Below are 26,383 nucleotides of genomic sequence, written 5' to 3' on the forward strand. Positions count from 1 at the left end.
ATGTTAGCTAACAAGGCTGTAAAAGGCACCGATATCATTGACCTTGCTGACAAGCTTCGCGAATGTTTGTGTTAGCCTCCACGGCGTACGCACTTTTTTCTTTCCTTTAATTTCAGAATGTTTTCCTCTTTTCCTCCCTCCCCCCAATGATGCGCGTGTGTGCGTTTGAACCGTAGAGTTCCAAGCCCCGAAGTGACACTTGCTCCTGAACGATTTCGACCACCTGGCATACGACGTATGCCGGGCTGTAAATTTTGACGTTTCATCCGCGTTTCATCTCCGAAGTTTCTGCGCCAGTCAAATACAGTCTGTCTGTGAATTCATGCTACCGCCTTTAAAAACAAACGAATACAAACCCTGCTTTTTCTACACAGCTCTACCAGCAACGGAGGCGGGGTACACCCAAGGAGACATCATCAGGCTGGTCGGTGGCGGCGAGAATCATGTGAGGCCCCTTCTTTTGCGTTGCGGACAACAAGCACTCCGAGCAGAACTCCGATTTCTCCACTGTCCACCTGACACGAAGGCGTCATCCTTTTTTTGGCCTTTTTAAATTGCTCATCTGTTTGCAACAATCGAAACGAAATACTCCCGACAAGTGACAAACACTGAGAGGAAGCGTGGACTGTTGCGTCGCTCGAAGTTGAAAGATCGAGCTATCACAGCACATTGGAATGCCCTGCTCTAGACTGTTCGCTGTTGTCTGATCTTTTTTATGGATTAAGTTACGTATAAATAATACACTTCCGGCCACAGGCGGCTTATTCGAGAGCCACTGTAGGCAAAATTGGCCCTTACTTACCATTCTAATTCCGGTTAATATTTATAGGCGCCGCAAAGATTAAAGAATACAGGAGCAGCAGACATGCAGCGGAGAAAGGACATTCAAATAATAACCGAGAAAAGTGCTTTTGCAGCAAGCGCATCTAAATGGTATTCTGGGCTAGTTGGTATGGTTCCATCTGTGGCCCAGTGTGAACTTTGGGACACAGGGACGTAGAGAAGCGCATTGACACCAGCGCTGTGTTTCGTATAACAATGTCTCTAACGTCCCTGGATCCCGAAGCTCAAGCTGTCCTACAGATGGAAGCACACCCAATTGGTCTCAAGTTGACTCTGCTGTAATATACGTACGCATGTTCAATTCGCGTGCAAATAAGAGAAAGTAACATAACCAGGAGGAGGTATTTGTACAGAAGAGTTGTACTTTATATTGAAGCGGGTGTCGGGTGTTTTGAGTGCATTGTATGTTTATAAATGTCGCTAAAATTTACTTGAAGCTATTCTGAAAAAATACCAAAATAAATCTCAAAAACCTCGCCTTTCCTCAACAGCGATACCTTCGCGGTGTAAATGAGTAAAAAATAAGTTCACGAGTTACTGACAAAAAATGTACTTCTTGTACCCGCAAAGTAGTGCTCCCAATAATAAAAAAAGCACAACCAAAAGAACGAGCTTTGTCATCTATATCAGGGAAATAGTTTGTTAATAGGTTCAGTTTCATGCACTATTTTCTATACGCTGCTGTGGCTGCTGACAGGAAGAAAGGAAAGTGCACGGGCATGCCTGCTGGCTCAAGCCGAGCCACGCTCGCTGCCATGTGCTGAAAGTAGGAGAGTTAAAGGATTGGAGAGGAAAGATGGAAAGAAAAGGGCCGCGAGCTAATAGAACCATAGGCCCCGGGCCGATCCCGGAGGCAGTGCAATAACCGGGCCGACCCGTGCCAGAGTGCGTCTAGCATTCCGCCATATTCCAAAAATAAGTTTTGTATCTTGGGTCCAAGGACCAGCAGCAGATATTAAATCAGGAATCAAGTATTATAAGCTATACTATACTACGCTATACTATACGCTACACTATACTATACTATCCATATACTGTACGCTATACTATACGCTGTACTATACTATGCACTATACTGTACGCTGCAAATGTGCCCGTGAAGTACCTCACACAACATACTCGTTTAGTAGCCGCGCCAGACACATTTGCGCGCGTAAAGTTCAAGCTATAAATAGCACTCACTAACCCGCTATGTCCAACTCGTTTGAATAGGCAGAAGTAGTATCAACACAAGCATGCGAGGGATTACCGACACGGAAAAATACTGCGTCCTTAGCCAGAAGAGTGGACTGTTCGGCTAGTTGGTGCATGACTCGGAAGGTACAATGCGCAAGAGAGGGTAGACACGAACCATGAACACGGACAAGGCGCTTACTAAACTACATTTGCAGTAAGCATCTTGTACGTGTTCCTTTGTTCGTCCTGTCCTGAGTCATTTGGGGACATGACCTGTGGCGAGTGCGCGGCGGCTCCTGTAAATGGTTGGTTTGTTTTTGTGGAAAGGAAATGGCGCAGTATCTGTCTCGCATATCGGCGGACACCTCAACCGCGCCGTAAGGGAAGGGATATATGAGACAGATACTGCACCATTTCCTCCTGCCCTAATCAGCACGCACTCTCAACTTCCCTTTTATGACCCTTACTCCCGCATTTAACTGAAAGCAAAGGTGACGAAGCAATACTGAACACACATCTAACATTCTCGAACAAAAATTTTGAAGATTGAAAATTTGTAAAATACTGCTATGTAAATATTGAAGGTAAGGATCTAGTCTTCCGATATGTAGCAACCTCTTAATTTTAATGTGTTTCTATCGATCGCATCGAACAGCTAAATGTGCTTAAAAAGCCAACGGGGAATGCTTTTGACGACTCCAAAAACGTTAATATGAAAAAATGCCACTTCCATCGGGTGGTCTGTGATTATATTGATTGTTACAATTGACATCTTACATTATATGAAAAAATTGCGTTAATAAAATTTGCTTTTTTGCGGGGAAGGAAATGGCGCAGTATCTGTCTCACATATCATTGGACGCTTGAACCGCGCCGTAAGAGAAGGGATAAAGGAGGGAGTGAAAGAAGAAAGGAAGGAAAAAATGCCGTAGTGGGGGGCTCCGGAATAATTTCAACCACCTGGGGGTCTTTAACGTGCACTGATATCGCACAGAACACGGGCGCCTTAGTGTTTTGCCTCCATAAAAACGCAGCCGCCGCGGTCGGGATCGAACCCGGGAAAAAATTGCGTTCATAAAAGGTTTTCCGCTCAAAAATGCGTTTGTCGAGTATTGTTGTACAATGAAATACGGCGCTAACAAGATTCACCGCAGGAGGTGCTTTCATTCGCGATATGCTGTCTTCAGTCCCGTTGACAAAAGCCAGGAGTGCACGTTGGGCTTGATTTCTCACTCACGACCCCTTTTTTTTGCTTTAACAGATTCACGTCCGAAAGCAGCGAAGTGCAGCCTATGCCTCTGCCAAGCTGTGGCTTGGTGCAGTGGTACCGTACGCTGTGGACCCTTCTTTGAGTAAGCCAAAGTTGTGATTGCAGACGCCTTTGCACCTCCTCCTTTTTATTGCTCAAATTGGGAACATCCTGATAGTTTTCGCATTAAAACGCAAACTCTTACAATGCGACCGCGGTAAATGTTTCGTGAAAGTTGCAGTTCCATAAAATATAGAACTTCAGTGATTGACGGAAACAAATTATTTTGCGTCAAGCTGGTTTTGTTATCCCCGCCATTCGCGCAACAAAACAAGCAAATAATGAGCTTTTATTCGCGTTTTTTGTCTGCTTTCTTGTAACGAGGCGTAAACAGATTATGAAACACGTAAAAGTAAGGACATTTACAGCGAATAAAAGCATTAGGCAAGCGAAACTCGACTGCCAGTGAATAGCTTTCAGTTGGTCTTGCACTGAGCAAGCTGCAGCTATTCCTATCCTATCGCCACGAGCATGCAACTATCCGATTGTCGCTACACTATCGCCCAGCTACGATGACGTTATGAAAGGAAATTTTGCGCTCTGTCAAAATTGCAGACATTATGGTAGCAGTTTCCATAGGTACTCAACGTGCCACCGTGGGTCCCAGCATACCAGCGAACGCTCGCTACATGTAAGCCGTAACTGTACAAGCGGAGGCGTTGGGATCGAGAGTTTCGGTGACGAAGCAAATTGCATGAGGCGCAGTCGGCCGAGCAACAGGGAACACGAAACAAGCAGCCGACGCCAGGGAATGTCATTTCTATGGCCTTTTTACTGCATCAATATAAATCAATATAACTAACTAACTAACCTTTATACTGCATGGAATTAACGCCAGTGCACACACAACTCTGCACAAACATATCTAACAAAATAGTTGTGCAGAAATGTTTAAAACGTTACAAATCCTCGAATTCGCAAGCGATATAAATTCTAAACTTGTACATATCGCAAGCTGCGCTTTCTCAGGGTTCAAATTAGACTGGAGCGGGAAATGTTCAGAAAGCGAAAAAAAGGAAGCTTCCGCTTGGCTGCCATCAAAACGAATAAAGAAATAAAATTCTGACTGTACAACACGTTTGCACTCCTTTACTTTCAGCTGACCAGCGGGGGCTTGGCGTGATCAAGGCAGCCATGCTTGAAATAGAGATGAACACTTGTATACGCTTTGTGGAACGCAGCAACCAGGAAGACTACGTATTTATATTTTCCGGACAAGAGTAAGCAAAAAATTATTTTGCCCGTTTTTTCTATCCTGTAAACCTGGCAGCTGCGTGTTGTACTGGGCGAAGCAATCCTCTATTGCATGTGGGATGCCTGACCGGTCGGTCATGCTCAAAGCCACGCGTGTTTCAGTTGACAGCCTCCCTACACTTATTTATGCAGAGATTTGAAAGCCCACAATATCCACAAATCATAAAAAATAAAAGACCCTTGTTTCCTCCGGTTCTATGAAAGAACGCAGCTTTGAAATCACGAATAATGGCCAATAACTTCACAATAGCAATCAATATATATGCGTATCTCCCTTCAGCAGGCTCGCATTTTTTGCTATTAGCGTGTCTTGTGTCGTCAAAAGCGTTCCCCATTGGTTTTCTATCGCCGTCTTAAACGGCAGATGAGAGTGATGGAAAAACTCTCAAAAAAATATTTTGCTACATACCGGGGACAATTACCTTTAATATTTTCATAACAGTAGCTCACAGTTTCCCAATATTGAAAATTTTAGTCTGAGATTGTTGGACATGGTATTGTTTTGGCAGCGCCATAAAATATAAAAATATATGTGTTCAGACTTGTGCAGTCATTTTTCGGCGCTCGTTTAAAATAATGGAAGAGTAGAAATGCCCGCAAGTTTCCGAAACACCGCTCTTTTACGGCAGCCATAAGCCAAAGCCGCCAATGGCCAAAAATAGCAAGAAGTCTCCTCTGCAGCCTGTTTCGAGGGAATTTATCGTGGTGGACGTCGTGAAGCCGCACCCGAGCTCTTCTCTCTCCTCTGGCAACGCGCATGAAGAAAGTGCCTTGGTCAATATCAATGTGCAGTGGAGTTCTGCTTGTGATACATGCCCAACATTTTCGGACAAAAATTTTGAGCGTTCCAATATTGTTAGGTATATTTAATAAGATATTGAAGGCAATGGTCCATCCTTCCGATGTGTTGCAAAATCTTTCTTTTGGAGTGTTCCCATCGCTTGCATCGAGCAGTTGAGTCTGTCATAAAAAATCAATGAGGAACGCTTTTGACGAGAGCGAAAACGTTACTAGCAAAAACATTCTACCCTGCCGACGGGAGCTGAGAATATATTGATTGTTATAGCGAAATGTTACAACATATTAAAGCATTGATTTTATAAACAGGTTTCCGTTCAGAAATTCTTTTGTTCATAATCGTTGGGTGTGTGGTACCAGCGAACCGCTGATTACGATCAGCCGGAAAGGACACCATCCGCCGAAAAAGGCAACCAAAAAACACTGAATCCAAAAGGACGCAGAGGACTGTATTCATGGTGCCTTTAGGAGAAATAAATTTGTAATTTATTTTTTATTTCTTCACAACATACTGCTGGCCTCATAAACGTCTGTGGCAAGTTTGGGGCACAGTAGAGCAAAAAAGCAACAAGTTCAAAATAGTGACAAGAAAAAAACTTAAGGCCCAACTGTTAATCAAAACAACGAACGGGGGTGTCAACGCAAAAGAGCCGTTCAACTTTATGCGCTTTTTGTCAGTATTGTTTCCTCTCTTGACAAAAAGTAGGCCGTTGTTAAAACTTCTCTTGTCACCTAAATATTAATAAGCTAATCACGAGAAAAAAATTATAAGCTCTAGAATTTTCTTACCTGGCTTGTTCAATAAAGTGAAACATTAAAATTTTAATTTTGTTTACTTTTATGACTGGCTTCCGGAGTAATACAGTACGCCGCGGACCATCCCCCAGTGTTAACTGCTGTTTTCTTAAGTTGTATCCTACTATAACGCCATTTATCATAAAAATTACGATGCACGTCTACCCATTGCCGAGTCACAGCCCTTGTTGCCCAACAAGGTACGTCCCAAAAGGAATGTGCTTCATTTGGGGGTCAAGATGGGTCTAGAATTCGGCTTGCGGTGCAATATGGTAACGCTTCAATTAGTAAATGCATGCATAAAATGTTTACATATTATTTAATTTTGATTTGTTTTTCAATATGACAACTCATATGGTTTTATTTGCGTACCAAATTCGGTACACAACTGTCCCCAGATTGGTGCAGCTTGTTGTCGGAGTATATATACCAGGAAAATGTATAGATGCATAGCGTGAATATTTGGGGCGGGGAGGTGAAGGGAAAAGTGATGGGATGGCACAATAGATTTTAATAGCCGCCACCTTGGATCTTAGAAACCGAAACTATGCCGTCATTTTGTCCCATGACGTCATATTCGCATACTTCGATCTGTATGCACCATATCAGACCGAGACGTCACCATTGGCCCGCATCAGGTGGTTGTTTCTACAGTATCATTGTAAAAACAGATACGGGTCTCAATGCGAGATGTGCTGTTTTCTAGTCGCTGCGACAGATGGTGCTGTGATCTCAGTGCGGTAGCAGACCTCACGAAATCTCGAAACGTGAAGAGTAAGGGCTGACGCTCATAAAAATGTGTTTCCCTTTTGTTATACGCGAGTTCCTCTCTAAGGTCGAGGTGTGGGAAACCGCCACTGTTAGGGGCAACATCACACCAGTGCAGAGCCACAGCCGCAGTGCAACAAGTACAATCGCCGTCCTCATAGAGGGCATGTTCTTTCCTCGGGTGTAGGGTAACCAAATTTCCGAATAGAACATGTCCTCCAAACACTGGAATTGACATTAATACCGTCCACACTAGTTTTAAGAGTCATCCTAAACACGCAAGCTTCACATGAAAGGCTATCTTGAAACTGTTTCTATCGCTCGTTCATTGTTTAAAATTCTTAGTCCGCGATATAATACCTATTCTTTTTATTATTTAGTCTTTTATCGAAAGTGGCAGCGTAAATGAATGGCATTACTTTCTGTCCTTAAACCTGAGCATAATGAGCTGTCCGTTTTAGTGTACCCGCATAATGTATTGGTCTGATGACTATGACGTCCCGCTGGTTGCCTCTGAAGCTCAACGGAATTATGCCCGTTCTGACGCTGAGTAAATGCAGAAACAATCCTGAGCTACTGTTCTTATGCTGCAAAAACAACGTTCCCTATAGCAGTGTGTCAGAGGTTACCTTTAAGCACTCCTTGCAGCTGCGATATATCTGCGGAACGCTATGATCAATCGGCCTTTATTGTAAGCCGATAATCACAGGGCGACTGTTTGGCGATAAAATATTCGTGCTCGATGCGGTACCCATCACGGTAATAGTACGGTTAGTAGTAAGAGTAGTAATAAGGTTAATTAAGGCTTACCACAAGAAAGGCTCCTGCCGGCACTTTCGTCAAAGGGGATACAGCACTCGCATTTTCAAGAGCTGGGCAGCGAGAATCTTACATTTGCAGCCACGGAAAAAAGGTGTTTGGACCGCTGAGAACTGGGCGTATATACCATGAAGGTGGCAGGAAGGCGTTATCTTTCGACAGACGAGCCCCGTCTTTGCCCTGATAGGAAGTCCAAAGATTGGGAATTTTTTGTGTGCTAGAACTAGGTTTTATATTATTGCTCCTATTTGTTTCTTTGCAATATACTGCTGACCTCATACGGCCCATGCAGGATGGGCAAAGTTGATCAACAATAAATGATACGCATAGCATCAAGAACAATAGTGCATTTAGAAATTACTGTGAATCGTCAAAAGCGGGAGTTTGGCGGAATATGGAGACAGAATTACACACCGCTAGCGAGGGCATTTGCAAAATTTTCATTTTAAAAATCTATTCCTCTTATTAGGTTCCACTATGTGATAGTTTGCGGGAAATAACAGATTTTATACTGGTTTGTTCGAGCAAACTAGGGAATCAAGCTGTGATTATGCTAATGGCGAATTTTCCGAGTCCACTTTGTGACGCAAGTGTCTGGGGAGACTCCCAATTTCCTGTGAAGTAGTGGTTGAAGAAAGCTCAATCGTGATTTTTTTCTTATTTGAAGGTCATTCGCCGCATTTAGCCGTTCTGTGTTTGCTTCTCTGACGACAGGTTTGAGTCACGCTGCTCACCTGTCAGTCAAGTAGTTTGCAGGTGAGCAGCCTGGCTATCGTGTCAGGTGGTAGCTCAATTAATCGTGACAGGCTGCACGGGAACAGCAACCTGCGTTGCAACCTAACCCATGTCTCACAGATGGCAGCACCTGCCAAGAAGGGCAGTGGCGCATCGCTTCAACGCTGCGCTTCTGATGTATAAATGGTAGCAAGACCCGCAGTGATCTGTGAATGTAGAGAACGACCAATTCCGCATACATGGACATTAACTCATTAGCGATATGCGAACAACTGCCATCCGTGAACGCTTGGTCTGAACACCGGAACCAAAGTGAAAACCGAACTGCCAGCGCACCTAATTCGCATTTGGACTAACTACGCAAATGGATCATCATTTTTCTTGCCTCTTCCATTAAGCCTCCAGGCGAAAGAAGTTCGGCACCACAGATCGGGATCATGCCTTCTTTGCATCTCCATATTCATCAATATGCTATAACCTGAAATACCACTCACACCTCTTTGCGAAAACCCGTCTGTTAGCATAGGCTCAAACTCAATCCTTTCAGCTGATCACGTATCCTTTCTAGGCGTAGTACTGGACAAACATCTTAAATTTCACACCCACATCTCATCCATTTCCCGAAAATTGGCGTATGGTTTTAGAGTATTAATCAAAGTTCGCCCGTATTTCCATTTTCCCATTAATATTTCCCTCCATAACTCGTTCATCCACTCCCATATTCATTATTGCATTTCATCTTGGGGAAACAGGTATCATTCGCATTTATCTTCTCTGCTCACTATTCAAAATCAAGCAATTCGAATTATCACTTATAGTCACTACTCTGTAAACACCCCTCGTCTGCTCCTATCATACAATATTTTATTGATGCTCAAAATATTCGACTACAAATTATGTACCCTTATGTACAAATCTGTTAGAAATCTACTTCCTTTTTCGTTAACTAGCAGTGACCAAAATCCGCGTCGCAACGACACGATCTTTGCTAATAATAGTAACTTTTTACTCTCTAAACCTAACACTAATTATGGAAAGCAAGCAGTTCGTTTCTCTGCCACTACATTATGGAACTCATTACCAGTTAGCATTAAGCAATCATCTAATATCTGTACCTTTAAATCCGCTCTCCGTCAGTTTTTACAATCCTCCTAATAGTATTTTACTTGGTATATGGTACTAGTTTTGTCATTTATATCATTCAATGATTTGCGCTTTGTATTGGTCTGTATGCTATTGGGTGTGTAATCATTTTTCATTCAAATAAGGGTTTGCATTATTTGTCGTGTTTCACTCACTGCTCATTTATGATGCCAACAACTTTAATTTTTTTTGCATCTGCTGTCTGTAATTCTTTTTTACAATTGTTCTTACAGGAGGTCCCGTCCACAGTCTCTGACTTTGGGACCTCATTCTGTATTCCAGTGTTTTTCTAACCTTGTATCATAAACATGTAATAAATGAACCTTGAACCTCGCAGGTGTTACTCGTACCCCGGCCGCATGGGGGGGCCGCAACCACTGTCGCTCGGCCACGGATGTCTCCAGTTGCCCATAGTGCTGCACGAGCTCCTGCACGCACTCGGCTTCATGCACGAGCACGTACGACCCGACAGAGACCAGTACATCAAGGTTATACCGGAGAATATTAAACCTCGTGAGTAAGTTTCTTTCAAATCGCGTCGGCGTCGCTTCATGCCCAGATTATCTGGGCCCGTTTTCAAGCACAGAGCAAGCGGGAGTTCAATAGCGAGGCTACCACGCATGTCAGTTATATTTAGAATATCGAAGTCCAGTGGGTGTGCACCAATTCGGATCGCGCCTTATACGCGACCGTGACGAAACGGGCCATGTTCAGTGTTCTTGTCTGTGTATAAGTATACAGATATAGAGATACGTAAACTTTTAAGTGTGTGTACGTGTATGTGTGAGCATTAAAAAGACTCGCTTGGACTCGGTTTGAGATATAAGCTACAATGATTCAGAATAAGAAGAGACAGTTTGACGATTGTGATATATATATATATATATATATATATATATATATATATATATATATATATATATATATATATATATATATATATATATATATATATATATATATATATATATATATAGGAAGCCAACAGTCACCGAAATCAAGGTGCATAGGGGGATTTTTCTTTTTTTTAATATCTAGTGCCAATCAATAGTTTTTTAAAGAAAATTACTTATAAAGCAGCAGGGATCCGAACCCACGACCTCCGAATATCGCGTCCGGTGCTCTTACCAACTGAGCTACGGCGACGGCTGTCCAATCTGCTGCTTTCGTGGGTATTTATGTTTTGCGTGTAAGCGAACCTTGAGATTGTTCACCAGCGCCACCCTTGTCCATAGCGGTGGACGTAGCACGTCCTGTAATACCGCAAGTGTGACGTAGAACGTCATCTAACGGTGAGGGCGGAAACTGTGCGAGAGCCCTCTTATACTACCTAAGGCATCAAGACTGCCACAACCGAGACCTCGTTAAGCTATTAGCAGACAAGGCAAATGAAGTGAGGGACTCGTTTGACAAACATATTAAGGAAGCCAACAGTCACCGAAGTCGAGGTGCATAGGGGAATGTTTCTTTTTTTAATATCTAGTGCCAATCAATTATATTTTTAAAGAAAAATTACTTATAAAGCAGCAGAAAAAACAACCATGCCGCCGGTGGGATCCGAACCCAGGACCTCCGAATATCGCGTCCGGTGCTCTTACCAATTGAGCTATGGCGACGGCTGTCCAATCTGCTGCTTTCGTGGGTGTTTATGTTTTGCGTGTAAGCGAACCTTGAGAGTGTTCACTTGCGCCACCCTCGTCCATAGCGGTGGACGTAGCACGTCCTGAAATACCGCAAGTGTGACGTACGTAGAACGTCATCTAACGGCGAGGGCGGAAACTGTGCGAGAGCCCTGTGATACTACCTACGGCATCAAGACTGTTAGAACCGAGACCCCGTTAAGCTATTAGCAGACAAGGCAAATGAAGTGAGGGGCTCGTTTGACAAACATTTTAAGGAAGCCAACAGTCACCGATATCAAGGTGCATAGGGGAATTTTTCTTTTTTAATATCTAGTGCCAATCAATTAGTTTTTTAAAGAAAATCACTTACAAAGCAGCAGAAAAAACAACCATGCCGCCGGTGGGATCCGAACCCACGACCTCCGAATATCGCGTCCGGTGCTCTTACCAACTGAGCTACGGCAACGGCTGTCCAATCTGCTGCTTTCGTGGGTATTTATGTTTTGCGTGTAAGCGGACCTTGAGAGTGTTCACCAGCGCCACCCTCGTCCATAGAGGTGGACGTAGCACGTCCTGTAATACCGCAAGTGTGATGTAGAACGTCATCTAACGGCGAGGGCGGAAACTGTGCGAGAGTCCTCTTGTACTACCTAAGGCATCAAGACTGCCAGAACCGAGACCCCGTTAAGCTATTAGCAGACAAGGCAAATGAAGTGAGGGGCTCGTTTGACAAACATTTTAAGGAAGCCAACAGTCACCGAGATCAAGGTGCATAGGGGAATTTTTCTTTTTTTAATATCTAGTGCCAATCAATTAGTTTTTTATAGAAAATTACTTATAAAGCAGCAGAAAAAACAACCATGCCGCCGGTGGGATCCGAACCCACGACCTCCGAATATAGCTTCCGGTGCTCTTACCAACTGAGCTACGGCGACGGCTGTCCAATCTGCTGCTTTCGTGGGTATTTATGTTTTGCGTGTAAGCGAACCTTGAGAGTGTTCACCAGCGCTACCCTCGTCGATAGCGATGGACGTAGTGCGTCTTGAAATACCGCAAGTGTGACGTACGTAGAACGTCATCAAACGGCGAGGGCGGAAACTGTGCGAGAGTCCTCTTGTACTACCTAAGGCATCAAAACTGCCAGAACCGAGAACCCGTTAAGCTATTAGCAGACAAGGCAAATGAAGTGAGGGGCTCGTTTGACAAACATTTTAAGGAAGCCAACAGTCACCGAGATCAAGGTGCATAGGGGAATTTTTCTTTTTTTTAATATCTAGTGCCAATCAATTAGTTTTTTATAGAAAATTCCTTATAAAGCAGCAGAAAAAACAACCATGCCGCCGGTGGGATCCGAACCCACGACCTCCGAATATCGCGTCCGGTGCTCTTACCAACTGAGCTACGGCGACGGCTGTCCAATCTGCTGCTTTCGTGGGTATTTATGTTTTGCGTGTAAGTGAACCTTGAGAGTTCACCAGCGCCATCCTCATCCATAGCGGTGGACGTAGCACGTCCTGTAATACCGCAAGTGTGACGTAGAACGTCATCTAACGGCGAGGGCGGAAACTGTGCGAGAGCCCTCTTATACTACCTAAGGAATCAAGACTGCCAGAACCGACCGGACGCGAAAATCGGAGGTCGTGTGTTCGGATCCCACCCGCGGCATGGTTGTTTTTTCTGCTGCTTTATATGTAAATTTATTTAAACGAATTGACTGGCACTACAAATTTAAAAAAAAATAGAAACATTCCCCTATGCACCTTGGTTTCGTTGACTGTTGGCTTCCTTTATGTGTTTGTCAGACGAGCCCCTCATTATATATATATATATATATATATATATATATATATATATATATATATATATATATATATATATATATATATATATATATATATATATATAGACAGAGAGAGAGAGAGAGCAAGCTAACGGCTGCCGCAACCAAGGTGTGTCCGACATGTGAGATTAATGGTTTGAATTGTTTTATCGCTAAATGGTAATTGATAAGAAAGGAGTAGAAAACAACCACTTGCCGCCGGTTTCGTAATATATATATATATATATATATATATATATATATATATATATATATATATATATATATATATATATATATATATATATATATATATATATATATATATATAAATTGTAAAGAATACGCAAATTTGTGCGAGACTACAACCAGCCTAGGTTGCAGTGGAATTGTCACCGCCGCATATATATATATATATATATATATATATATATATATATATATATATATATATATATATATATATATATATATATATATATATATATATATATATATATATATGCGGCGGTGACAATTACCTCTGATAACAACTTATCTCTGATGATCCGTCAAGGCAACTGTAGTCAAGACCCATATATATATATATATATATGGGTCTTGACTACAGTTGCCTTGACGGATCATATATATTTATATATATATATATGGGTCTTGACTACAGTTGCCTTGACGGATCATCAGAGATAAGTTGTAATCAGAGGTAATTGTAGAGGTAATTTGTGGCCGTTTTTTGTGCTAAAACGTTTTTATTTCCAACAAATTTTGTGAAAAAAGATCTGTTGGTATATCAGCCCTGCCGGGCAGTTCCACTTGCAAGTAAAATGCAATGCATGGTGTTTCTCAAAAGTATCTGAAAAACACAATAATTTTTGTTTATATTTTAACACAATGGGTACTTAACATGTCTTTGGCAGGGGCTAAGGGAAAAAAGCGGCCTAGAACTAGAAAAGAGAAAACACAAAAAGAATTAGAAATGGGGATTTAGGGATAAGGGGAAACAGTAATCAGGAGAAAAAAGGAACAGGGACCACTTCCGTAGGGTCGGCTTCGAAACACGACATTTGTTTTGCGCCCTGTGCTATGTATATATATAGCGACATAGTCATCAAGTCCGCCGACAAAGGTGGTGCGATCTTCATTATGAACATGAAAAACTACGTCGCGGAGCCTCAAAGGCAATGATCCCACCTAACAGTTCTATTTCATAATAAATAAGGTATTGAGAAACTGTGCAACGATAAAAGACTCACTGATAACGACAAGCACACCATTCTCCAACTAAGCCCGATTTCAGGCTTATTCTATCTGTTGCCGAAAGTACACACCCCTGATGTCCCTGGACGACCAATTGCTTTAGGCATAGGAACTGTAACGGACAACATATCTCGCTTCGTTGATTCCCTGATCAGCGATATCCCCTCTACATTTTCGTCTTGTATAAAAGACAGCAAGCACTTTTTACTCACATTGCTGACCTTCATATCGTTTGCGACTCTCTTCTCGTTAGGTTAGGTGTATGTTCCTTGTACACAAGCATACCCCACGAGGACGGCATTCAATCCGTAAAACAAGTCTGTGAGACTTTATGCACTAACAATCGTGTCGATAGCGAAACCCTTGCTGGTTCGCTGAAGTTAATCCTTGGGCTTAACATTTTTAAATTTAATAACGATCATTATCTTTAAATCAGCGGTATGTCGATGGGTACAAAAATCGGCCTTAACTATACAAATATATACATGGGTATATTAGAAAACAACTTCTTGTCCGGTCGCTCACTCAAGCCTTTTATTATAAACATTGCATAGGCGACATATTCCTAATATGGCAGCATTGTGAGACTGAACTACTTTCTTTCATCGCTGCTTTTAATGACGTACATAATTCGATATCGTTTTCGCACGCTTACTGAATTTATTGTATTAACTTTCTGAACGTGACAGTGCTTTTATGTGATAGCAAACTAATTACGACGCTCTACAAGAAACCCACTGACAGACATCGGTACCTTCACTTCCATATTAGCCACGTAAAGCACTGCAAGACCAGTATTCCTAACGGCCAAGAACTGCGCTATGGGCGGGCCTGCTCTGACCAAACTCCTTGTAACCGTAACTGCATGGCCCTCAAAAAGGCATTAAAACCACAAAACTACCCCGCTTCACTCATCGACGATAGTTTTGCATGTGCGGACCAGCATGACCGGAGAGCGCTCTTGGACACATCCCATCGCCCTGACTTAGTTCAGCAAACCAACTTGATTCTGACTCGTTCAGCTTCTATTCCTAACGTCAGCGACATTCTTCGCAAGCATGATAACATCATCGGACGAAGCCAACGCCTTAAGCTAATACTCTCAGACCCACTCAGAGTAGTCTACAGACGATGAAAAAATCTACGTGACTAGTTAACTTTCTCAACAATCTCTCCCCATGTCTCGGAAGGCTGCTGCCCTTGAAGATGCAGGTGTCTGCGCATATATGACTACCTCAATAACAGCTAGCAGCACCTCTTATGACTGTCAGATAAGAATTAATGGCACTTTTTCCTTCGACACTTCAAACGTAGCCTATCTGTTGGAGTGGTCTGTGTGCAACAAGCAGTACATAGGGTAAACAGAAACGTCCTTCCATTTATGCTTCAACAACCACAAGGCTCACTCCACCTCTCTCCCCAACCTTCCGCGATCTAAGCACGTCATAAATCCCGGTCACTCAGTCGACAAAATAAGAGTTGCCATTTTATATTCAGGTTTTAGGACACATCATGATGGAAAAACCCGATAGTCATATCTCATTTACAAATTTGATACTATTTCTGCTCGTTTAAACGAAAGTCCCGGTGCACTGTCTTGTCTGCGCCGCTAACGATTGTGCTTACCACATGTGTGTGCCAAGTTTTGTATTTTTGCTTTTTGTCTGTATCTTTAATTGTCTTTCCTGATTGCATCCACGCGGCCAGTGCGTTCTGTGGTTTGTTCCTATTCTTGATAAGTTCTTGGTAGTTGTTGGTTTAAAAACCTCCTACCAACCACGAAATTGTTTACTCTGACGAAGGCCGGATCCCGGCCAAACATTAGTAATAAAGTGCTTTTCGCCAGTGCCCGCTTCTTACAGCTACGTAGCCCGTTAACCAACGTCGTTTCATTTTATATATATATATATATATATATATATATATATATATATATATATATATATATATATATATATACCAAAAGTGATTTCTGGCAGCTGATTTGGTCAATATAATACAAAATCACCAAAAATTGAAAAGCATAAAAGGATTTAATTCACGACCTGTCGGCTGGACGGAGGACCAGCCTTACTCGAAAATCCTGTTATGTTTTTATATATATATATATATATATATCGTCGAAAACGTACGATGAACCGCAAGTGATGTTCTTATAAAGTGTACTGACACACGCGTAAGAACACAAGGGCTGATTCGGAAACCAATCTATCAATATGGCACATAGTATTTATAGGTGTTAGAAAGTGGCTGCTAAAATGACTGAGTGAAGACCCGAACACAACAGCGAGAGAAAAATTAAACAAGAAATAAAAACGAAAATTGCTACAGAAATTAATGGCGTTTTCTGTAGGGTCTCGCGCGATGCCAAAGCACAGCCAAACAAAAAGGGCCAGACAACTCAAAGTGAGTCCACTCGGCGCCACGTGCGCCACACAGACCAGATGGGGCTGAGAAACGATGACCAAGCCGGAAGACTCGTTACGCAAGAGTGCAAAGCAAGAGTGCCAGAGCAATGACAGAGAGAAACGGCAGAAACGAACATATCACTGTTATGGTACCTAACAGCAGAATATACGATAGAAAAGTTGAGTGACTAAATGGTTAAGGCGCTAGTCTACTGAGCCGGAGTACCCGGATTCCAACAAGAGCACGGAGGTGACATTTCGATGTAGGCAAAACGCAAAAGGCGCCCGTGTGTTGTGCGATGTCAGTGCACGTTAGAGATCCCCAGGGGGTCGAACTTATTCATGACCCGAATTTATTCCGAATTCCCCAACCCGCTGTACAATGTGTTATCATCAGGGGCCGCGGTGAGCGATTTCATCGATCTCTGTGTGGTCCATATGTGTCACACAGATAAAAATCGGAGAAAAAAATGGCACGAGGATAGGACTTGAAGGCAGAAATTTCTAGTAGGAATCCAGTACGTAACCTCACAGCCACGGCGAGTGCTTTTTAAACGTGCTATTTATTTCACTGAAAATATGTTCTATTTGCATGAACTATCTACAAAGATCTTAGGAAACGCCAAGAAAGTCATCTTAAAGAGTCTAAGGAATAGAGTACTGGAGGGAAGGTAATGCAGTTCAGGAGAGCAAGCTGCCGGTCTAGTTGGTGATGAATGTTGTTTACTTGAAACCGCAAAAACAAAACGGACGAGGAATGGAGTAGGTGACACAAAGACACGTTCACGAGAGCTCATGAACGTGTTTTTGTGTCCCCTAATCAGTGCCTCGTCCGCTTTTCGCGCTTCCTAGAAAACAACAGGGAAGGTAAATCTGCGCACATCAGCAGGAAGGGGTGACACTCGGGTTTAAAGTCGGTGTCTTCATACGCTTCCCTCAGGCGAACAATCATTTAACAGAAATGAGATTTCGTCGAAACGACTGATTCACAGTGCGTGTCTGCCATTCTAGTTTTTCCTAAGCTGTGCAGTTCAATCAGAAAAACTAATCAAGAGGTTCATCATCATAATACATTCCGGTAAGGTATCCTATTGTGTGATAAGTAAGATAAATCCGTCCCTTTAAGTTTTCTTCCAAGGCATCTCATAGCAGAATTTCGTCCTTACAATTGATGAAGCAACGTTCGATTTTTTCAGAAACATCACAGAAGCGACAGTTCACAGATGACGCCAAAATATTTTTTTTATAAAATCAAGTATTCACGGGCAATGATTCCGTACGTAGCTTGTAGATGATTCCTAGTGCATGGAGAAAGAAACATCTTTCGCAACCAGAGTACGTTGAGCGGTAAAGAAGAAAAGCATCCAAGTAAAGTTTTTACCATGTTACTTGATGGGTAGCAGTGAGAGTCTCTGGGGCAAGGCAGCAGCAGCGGTGGCAGAACTTTCCGTGACGTCTTCCTGGGTGGCGTGAGCGAAGAGAAGGTCGATAACATTTGAAAGCGACTCATTGACCCGTCAGCCCAACGGTTCCGTCCAACACACTATTCCCAAGCATTTAAATTCAGAAAAGCTGACCATCAGGCCGGGGAAATAATCTGCCCATTAGAAAACGGTGGGTACCTGGCGGCACTGGGGATCTAATCCAGTATCGTCCGAATATGATGCAGGTGCTCGAATGCAACGCCACCACTTCGAGGGCCTCGTGGTAGACCTGTAAATAAACTTACAAAGCTTAAAAAAGCATAACGAGGTTTTACTGAAGGTTCGACTGCGGACCGGTTTTTCGTCCGAGCTGTGAATGATTCTTCCAGATCAGTATATATAGTAGTTGGGAAGAGGCCACTGCAATGCGCCTGAGATAGGACGCGAAAAATAAAGAGACGAGAAAAGTGTGGTAGGTTTGTAACGTAGTTAACCCGACTAGACGTGCGAAAGCATAACTTTAGCCCGGTTAGCTCATGGTTTATCTTTGCTGGGGCATTCACACGTATGACGACGATATTATTTTGGCAGAACTGAAGGAAAGGTTATTGGGACGTGTGAAGCGCCGGCGACAGACTCTTGAAAAGTAATCGATGAAGCAGCGAGACGACCGGCAGGGCCACAAGGAGGAGTTCTCCAGCAGGAGCGTCAGCCGGACGCCAGACGGGCTTGGTCGTCGTTGGTGTCGGCGCATGAGCTTCTTCATTCCTGTGGTATTTGTTGATAAAGACGACGATGTGCAATGCACAGCGCCAGGGTGTGTAAACTATTGCCATTGTAGGATTAGTTGATGAAGACGACCATGTGCAAAGCACAGCGCGAGTGCATGTCGCAGTTTAACACGCAATGTGTTAAATAATAATAATAATATAATAATTGGTTTTGGGGGAAAGGAAATGGCGCAGTATCTGTCTCATATATCGTTGGACACCTGAACCGCGCCGTAAGTGAAGGGACAAGGGAGGGAGTGAAAAAAGGAGGTGCCGTAGTGGAGGGCTCCGGAATAATTTCTACCACCTGGGGATCTTTAACGTGCACTGACATCGCGCAGCACACGGGCGCCTTAGTGTTTTTCCTCCATAAAAACGCAGCCGCCGCGGTCGGGTTCAAACCCGGGAACTCCGGATCAGTAGTCGAGCGCCCTAACCACTGAGGCACCGCGGCGGGTATGTGATAAATTAAAGATGTGTGAGTTGCGCTGGTACTTTCGTACATTCGTAGGAAGGTGGAATATATGATGTGTGAGAAAGATCACGCAAATACCAACCTGGACTACACGAGCAGAACCGCTAAATCCTACATGGGCCGTGGCGGGGCAGCATAAGGCGCACGCCAGCATGTTGCCTACAAAGCTTTGTCGGATCCAACAAACTTGCGGGGTCTATGTAGGAAAGACACGGCTCACATGTTAAAAAGTTGCTGTTTGTTGTTGGATCCTCACACATACCCACATGGGCCTCCTGAGGGGAACATGTTAAGCCAAATTAGGCTTGCTTCCGTAGAACCGGCATCAGTCCCATGTCGGCACGGACGGGGTTAACCGAGATAAAATATGGTAGGGTTTTAACGTAGTTAAACCAAGTAGGCGTGTGAATGCATTCGCCTCTTACTTCTGGAAGATGCATGTGAGGCAACCGCGTTTTTCGCTCTTATTTTCACATCCTCTCTCCACTCGACTGCAGCTGGCGTGACGCCCTCCTCCCGTTGGCTACAGCTGGTGCGCTCAGAGTCATTATTATCCGGATCAGTCCACAGCTGCGGACTGTGTTGCATTCTACTAGCCCTTCATTTCTATAATATAGCGGAACTCTTTGACAGTGCGAGAGAGATGGTATTGATATCTCGGACATTAGCTTTTTTTAACATTCAGTGATATCTCGATTTGGAACCCTGCGCCTCTACTCTTCAATCGGCTTTCTGTGTACCTGCTCAACCCGTGACAGGCGAATGAAATTCCTTCTAGAAACAGACAACTTGACGGAAGCAGTGAGCACAGCCACATTAAGAAATAAAGGTTTGGACGACCGCTCGCATAGATATATCAATATTGCATGGTCTTCGAGATGAACATAGCGGGATCAGCTTTACATCACCTGCTGGTTTCCTGATACTGTTCCAAAGTTCAAAGGTGCCTGAGCGTTGGAAGGTTTCTTTCCGCTCAAAGGCATGCTTTTATAATCAAGCTTTTAGATTTCCGTAAAAAGATCCCAGTATTGAAAATAAGCACCTATTTGGATGATCAGACTACCGAATAACAATAAACGTTTCTGCTCACGTAAGTAGCATGCATGAAAAATCTTGGAAGCGTTTATTTTCGGTACAGCGGGTCGAGTGTTCGTGTCCAATTCTATCATGTATTTATAGCTTATGTCAGGTATAACTGCTATTTTGTTTCCAATGGCCAGCTAGTGGCTCATGTTGACCGCAATATAGGTATGCTAAATACCTCCCCGTTTTGAACTTTGAGGTGAGGAGCCTCGTGAATATGTTTCCTGACTTTCTTTAGTATCGTAAAATTCCGCACACACTGCTGTCCTTACCGGAAGCGTTCATGACAGTGAAACAACTCATCCAGGTTTCAGTTTTGTTAAAGCAGAGGGTACACTGAATGGCACTCGTCATCAATCCTCCCAAATAAATGAAACAAAATGACACCCTTTTGCGAGACAGCAGCATTTCACGCAAATCGAAAATTGCAGAGCAGAATTTCAATTACTTAAAGCTATCAGCCATGTTCCCAAGCAGAACAGCTAATCGGGCCAATGCTAGGAAATTGCTGGTTTCACTAATGTCCTTCGTTGGACCGGCCTTTGCCAATACATTTCCAATATTGGCCCGATCAGTTCTAATATTGGCCAGGGGTTTACTTGCCATTCATTTTTGGCGACATTTCCCTCGCAATCCACATTCTATCCAGCAGAGACGAGTGTCGGATGAAGGAATTTCAGTATACAGTAGTTTTTCCTTAAGCTTACATTTTGCTCAAGACGCCGCGGTGGCTGAGTGGTTATGGGGCTCGGCTGCTGGCCCGAAAGACGCGGGTTCGATCCCGGCCGCGGCGGTCGAATTTCGATGGAGGCAAAATTCTAGAGGCCCGTGTGCTCTGCGATGTCAGTGCACGTTAAAGAACCCCAGGTGGTCGAAATTTCCGGGGCCCTTCACTACGGCGTCTCTCACAGCCTGAGCCGCTTTGGGACGTTAAACTCCCATACAGCAAACATTTTTTGCTATTTTAGTGTCCTTGCTTAAAATTAAAAATGCGTCAGTTCGAAGAACAACCAGGAAATTTCCTCCATTAAATTTTGCAGGCCATCAGTAAGCTTTGCAGCCTGCCAAGCTTGTCTGGCTCATACTTCGCTTGCTAAACTTTGCATGCTATCTCACTTATTATTGTTACAGGAGCGGGCTCATATAAGAGAAGTGCACATTCAATCAGGTATACTGCCAAGCGAAGAATCAAGATTCCAATAACGCATACAATCAAAACAAATGAAAAATGTTTAAATTTGAGATTTTTTTAGATTGGTACCGCTACGCAGGTACGTTCGACCTTAAGGAGTACAATATAAAACTAGCTAGAGCTCTTTCCATGCTTTTAGTCACACGATAAATAGAGTGAGCCGGATTCTAAGAATGAAAAGAATATTATGGGACAGCTACTGATCGTTCAGTACGTATTGAAAGGTTTCGTAGCCCATCAGGCATTTGTAACAAACCGCCGTAATCGACCAGTTTACAAAAGTCGAAATAAGATAAAAATCATTGCATTCCTATCAAATGCTTCCAATGAACGGAATACATGCATGACATATGTCTTGAGCAGGAGTGTTGGAATACTGAAAAATTTCGGGATACCAACGAATTATTGTTAATGTAATTAGTCGTAATTGAGTCCATAAGTTATTTGCTATGTCAGTTATTCGCAAGGACCACAATATTCGGACCAAATCGGATATCCTGGTATCCATTCATGAGAATTAAAACCATTTTATCGAGGCAGCCGTGTGCCAATCTCTAGGACAGCCACAGCTCAGCATGTTAACCCTATGCACTGTCCTATAAGACATGCAGTAGCGATGTGACCGTTGCGTCATGTGTACACACTCACTTCACGTGTAATTTTGTAGCATTTCTACTAAAGTAATGAAGTACAGACACAATTGCGGCGAATCATTAGCAAAGCTGAGTAACGAAAGGAAAATGCATGAAAAAGAAATAAAATTCAGGGCGTACATTTTCTGGGCCCCCAGCATCAACAGCGGTGTGCATTCTGGGCACTGCGCCTGGCAGGCCTTATACTAGTACAAAACTGGACGTGATAGCTGGCCGTGACGTGATGCAGGCACTTCCTCCACAACTCTTTACCCTTCTCGGCTGCTGTCGTTTTACGGGACTCTCGGGAGATGCAGTTGCGGTTCTGTATATACCTGTATATAAGGAATGTTGATACGTTAGGCAGCGTCGATCGATAAGAAAACCTTGGATCGGCATCGAGCAGGTAAAAATGATTGAAGATAAAAATACGCTTTTCGCCCTGTTCTTAAAAACGCGTAAGCCTTCCATATTAGCAGAGTTCAAGAAACTACGCAATCGAATCACATCAGAACTAAGGAAAGCCAAAGTGCAGTACTTTCAGCAGCTGATTCAGGATGCCTCGACATCTCGTCCTGATCGGATCTGGAAGATTGTGAACGACGCACTCGGCCTGCGTACAGCTGCGCCTAATCAGTTTCAGATGACTGTCCAAGGTCAACTGCTTACTGAGGGTGCTCTAGCAGAGCATTTCAACACCCACTACATAACTGCCATGACTAACAATGCTGCTCCTTCTGTAACGTCTTGCGTCCTTGACGACAACCTCTTGAACACTGTTTTTATGGTGCCAACTAATACAGCTGAGGTTTACAACATATTTACGTCACTAAAGAACAGTAAAAGCCTTGACATAGATAATATCCAGGTCCGACCGGTCAAATACGTCCTCGACGTCATCTGTCCAGCCCTCGTACACATTTATAACCTTGCTTTGGAGACTGGTTTTTTTCCACTAAACATGAAACGCGCAAAAGTTTCAGTTATATATAAAGGCGGCGACAAAAATGATGCTGCCAACTACCGACCAGTGTCAGTTCTCCCAGTATTTTCAAAAGGTCTTGAAAAAGTTATTCTGTCTCGTCTCGACCCCTTTTTTACCAAGCATAAACTTCTTTCTGAATGTCAGCATGGGTTCAGAAAAGGGTGCTCTACCGAGTCCGCCCTTTTGATTCAAAAGGAATTGATACTCAAAAACATGGATGCGAATAAACTGACGCTTGGGGTGTTTGTAGATTATAGCAAAGCTTTCGACTGCCTCAACCATACTGTTCTCCTTAATAAACTGTATCACTATGGCATTCGGGGCGTGCCCCACTCACTATTAAAGTCGTACCTTGCAACACGCATGCAATCTGTAGTTATCGATGGCAGTCTGTCGTCCTTTAAAGAAATACCATGCGGCGTCCCTCAAGGCAGCGTTTTGGGACCGTTTTTGTTCAATATCTATGTTAACGATGTGGTTCGTATTGATAAGCATGTCAAGTTTGTTTTGTACGCTGATGATACCAGCTTGTTTTTCACATCAGATAATAGTTCTCACCTACTGCATACCGGTAATGAAACTCTCTGCAAATTGCTTGATTGGTCGAGCAAAAACTGTTTAAGAATAAATCCTAAAAAATCAAAAGCCATTCTGTTTGCTTCAAAAAACAAACCAGTAAGTTTGATTGGCGAGCTCCGCTTGGGCAGCTCTACAATCGATATAGTCAAAGAGCACAAGGTTTTAGGAGTGGTACTATCGCACCGTATGACTTGGGATGCGCATATACAGCAACTGGTGAAAAAACTCTCTTCCGCTGTTGGCTTAATACGTCGATCTCGAGATATTTTTCCAACTAACATTAAACTTCAAGTTTTTCACTCCGTCTTTCGGTCCCACATTAACTACTGCACGTTAATTTGGGCCACGACTACTAAAAAAAAACATAACTATACTACATAGGCTCGAAAAGAAAGCTGTTCGTTGCATCGCTAATGTTTCATACTTTCACAACACTCATGACCTCTTTACTCAGTTCAAGTTGGTCAGTATACAACAGATTTACGATTACCGTCTACTATACCTGCTGTACTTCTCTAGTGTATCTTACCAGCAGTTCCTGAAGGAGCTGTGTACTCTTACTTTGCAAACTCGCACATATCGAACCAGGTCGTCTGAGGAATGGTTTGTACCGCGGCCACGCACTAATTATCTTCTGCAAACATTAACGTACAACGTACCATTTCTATTAAACAAGATTAAAACGCAATTTTCTGGTTCCATTGCCCTAACGCGCACCGCATTGCGCAGCATGTTTGTTTCTGGGCAATTTTCTAAGACTGTTTTATGATTTTGAGTGGTAATTGTGAAATTGGGCATACAGAGTGGGTGTGTGTGTGTTTTCCTTCTCATCGGGATCTCACATGTCAAACTCTTCATGGTACTAATTTTTATTCGTTTGTTGCGTAGTTTGATTGTAGTGCACATTGTTCTTTTGTGGCGTAGTTAGGTTGATGAATGAAGTCCGTGTATTCCATTACAATATTCACTTGCATTTTAACTATTGTACTCAGTAAGTAGGACAATGTATGTAGTCTGTTGCACATTTCATTTGTATTTGAATTATTGAAGTGCATATGAAGTCGCTGCTGCCAAAATGGTTCCCTGACCTAGTAAAGCTGTCCTCACAGCTTTTTGTCACGGAAGCCATCAACATTGTATCAATGTTGAAAAGAAATTTTTTGATTTGATTTGATTTGATTTGAAATGGAGAAAGCGAACTAGAAAATTTACAAGCAAATATCTGGACAGCAGTAGAGGGGCAAATCAGCAATTATCAGCTAAGAAAAAGGTTAAAAAAACAGAGAGAGCTCTGTGGAAAACAGGAATGCTGACGAAATCAGCACTGGGAACATACAGGATTTTTAATCAGGAAATTGCCAAAGAAAATATCTATGATATCTGTAGGGGAAGCTCTTTGTTGTTTGAGGCCAGGACAGGAGTTTTCCGCACAAAGACATATAGAGTGAGGTACCACGAGTTAGACACGTTGTGCATTGCGTGCGGAGAGGAGGAGGAAACGGCTGAACACTTGATACTTTTCTGTAAAGGACTTCACCCTACAGTGGAAAGCAGTGGGGCTGATTTGTCCAAGGCTTTGGGGTTTAAGGACAGTGAACGGACAGTAGATTTTAAGCGGGTAGAAGTAACCAAGTGCAGGTTATCTATTTTGTGGCTAAAATCAAGACAAGAGTAAAATTTCATAAGTCATGGCTAGGTGGCTTGAGCCACCGCCCGATTTAAAGGGTTCAGCCGTATCCATCCACCCGCTTTGAGCTGAGATTCACAATAAAGGTGGTAAAAGCGGAGAGTTCGATCTTTTTCTCTCACTTCTTTCGCTCAAGCTTGGCGCAGTAACGTACACAGATCACGACAGGTAGGAGAGTGCCATAGCAGAAACAAGCTGTAGTCATAATTGACGCGCTTATCTTGGAGGCACCGCTCTTAACCAAGCTACATTAGAAAAAAAACTAACAGATTGCGTTGTGTTCAGTTTTATGGCACATAGGCAACTAAGGGTATTATGCGCCGAGCTCGAGGTAAAGGAGAAATTTTCTGGATTGTTTTATAGAAATGTGAAAAATCGCAAAATATAACACATACTGAAGCAAAATAATGCGCGAGGACTTCTCAATAAGAAATAACTAGCTGACGTAACAACTTCTGTGATGAGCTCCAGAAGGCCTACTTAGCCCCGATAGCATCCGTGCGTGCCAATTCGAAGCTTGTCTTTTTTTGCGCAGAGTACTTGGCAAACTTCAAGAAGGTGGCTCCCGACGACGCCCTCCTGTTCAGCTCCTTCGACATCGAGTCGGTTATGATGTACGGCTCGATAAGTGCCGCTCGGAGCTGGAGCCAGCCGTCCATCAAGGGCAACGATGGCAGCTGGATAGAAGGCGCCTACATAAGGACAGGGCTGAGTTTCTACGACGTTCTTGGTATTACCAGACCCTACGGCTGCTCAGCGAGACTCCTGGAATCTGCGAGAGACCAGCCGCAGAGCAGCGAAGATGCGTAA

General features: G+C 43.1%; 1 protein-coding gene across 1 annotated transcript; it reads left to right on the forward strand.

Annotated features, from left to right (window-relative positions):
* On the forward strand, positions 1-26,383 carry LOC144102470 (astacin-like metalloprotease toxin 5). Its single transcript, XM_077635735.1, has 6 exons — positions 1-64; positions 375-445; positions 3,281-3,371; positions 4,428-4,548; positions 9,978-10,153; positions 26,109-26,383. Exons 1-6 carry the CDS (start codon positions 1-3, stop codon positions 26,381-26,383), a joined length of 798 nt encoding a protein of 265 aa, XP_077491861.1.

The sequence above is a fragment of the Amblyomma americanum genome, chromosome 8, assembly GCF_052857255.1.
Source record: "Amblyomma americanum isolate KBUSLIRL-KWMA chromosome 8, ASM5285725v1, whole genome shotgun sequence".
NCBI lineage: Eukaryota > Metazoa > Arthropoda > Arachnida > Ixodida > Ixodidae > Amblyomma > Amblyomma americanum.

Excerpts from the sequence above, each read along its gene's own strand:
- LOC144102470 (XM_077635735.1), top strand. The coding sequence starts at position 1 with ATGTTAGCTAACAAGGCTGTAAAAGGCACCGATATCATTGACCTTGCT. Across the intron at positions 446-3,280 it reads TCGGTGGCGGCGAGAATCAT|ATTCACGTCCGAAAGCAGCG; the intron begins GTGAGGCCCCTT and ends TTGCTTTAACAG. Across the intron at positions 3,372-4,427 it reads CGCTGTGGACCCTTCTTTGA|CTGACCAGCGGGGGCTTGGC; the intron begins GTAAGCCAAAGT and ends CTTTACTTTCAG.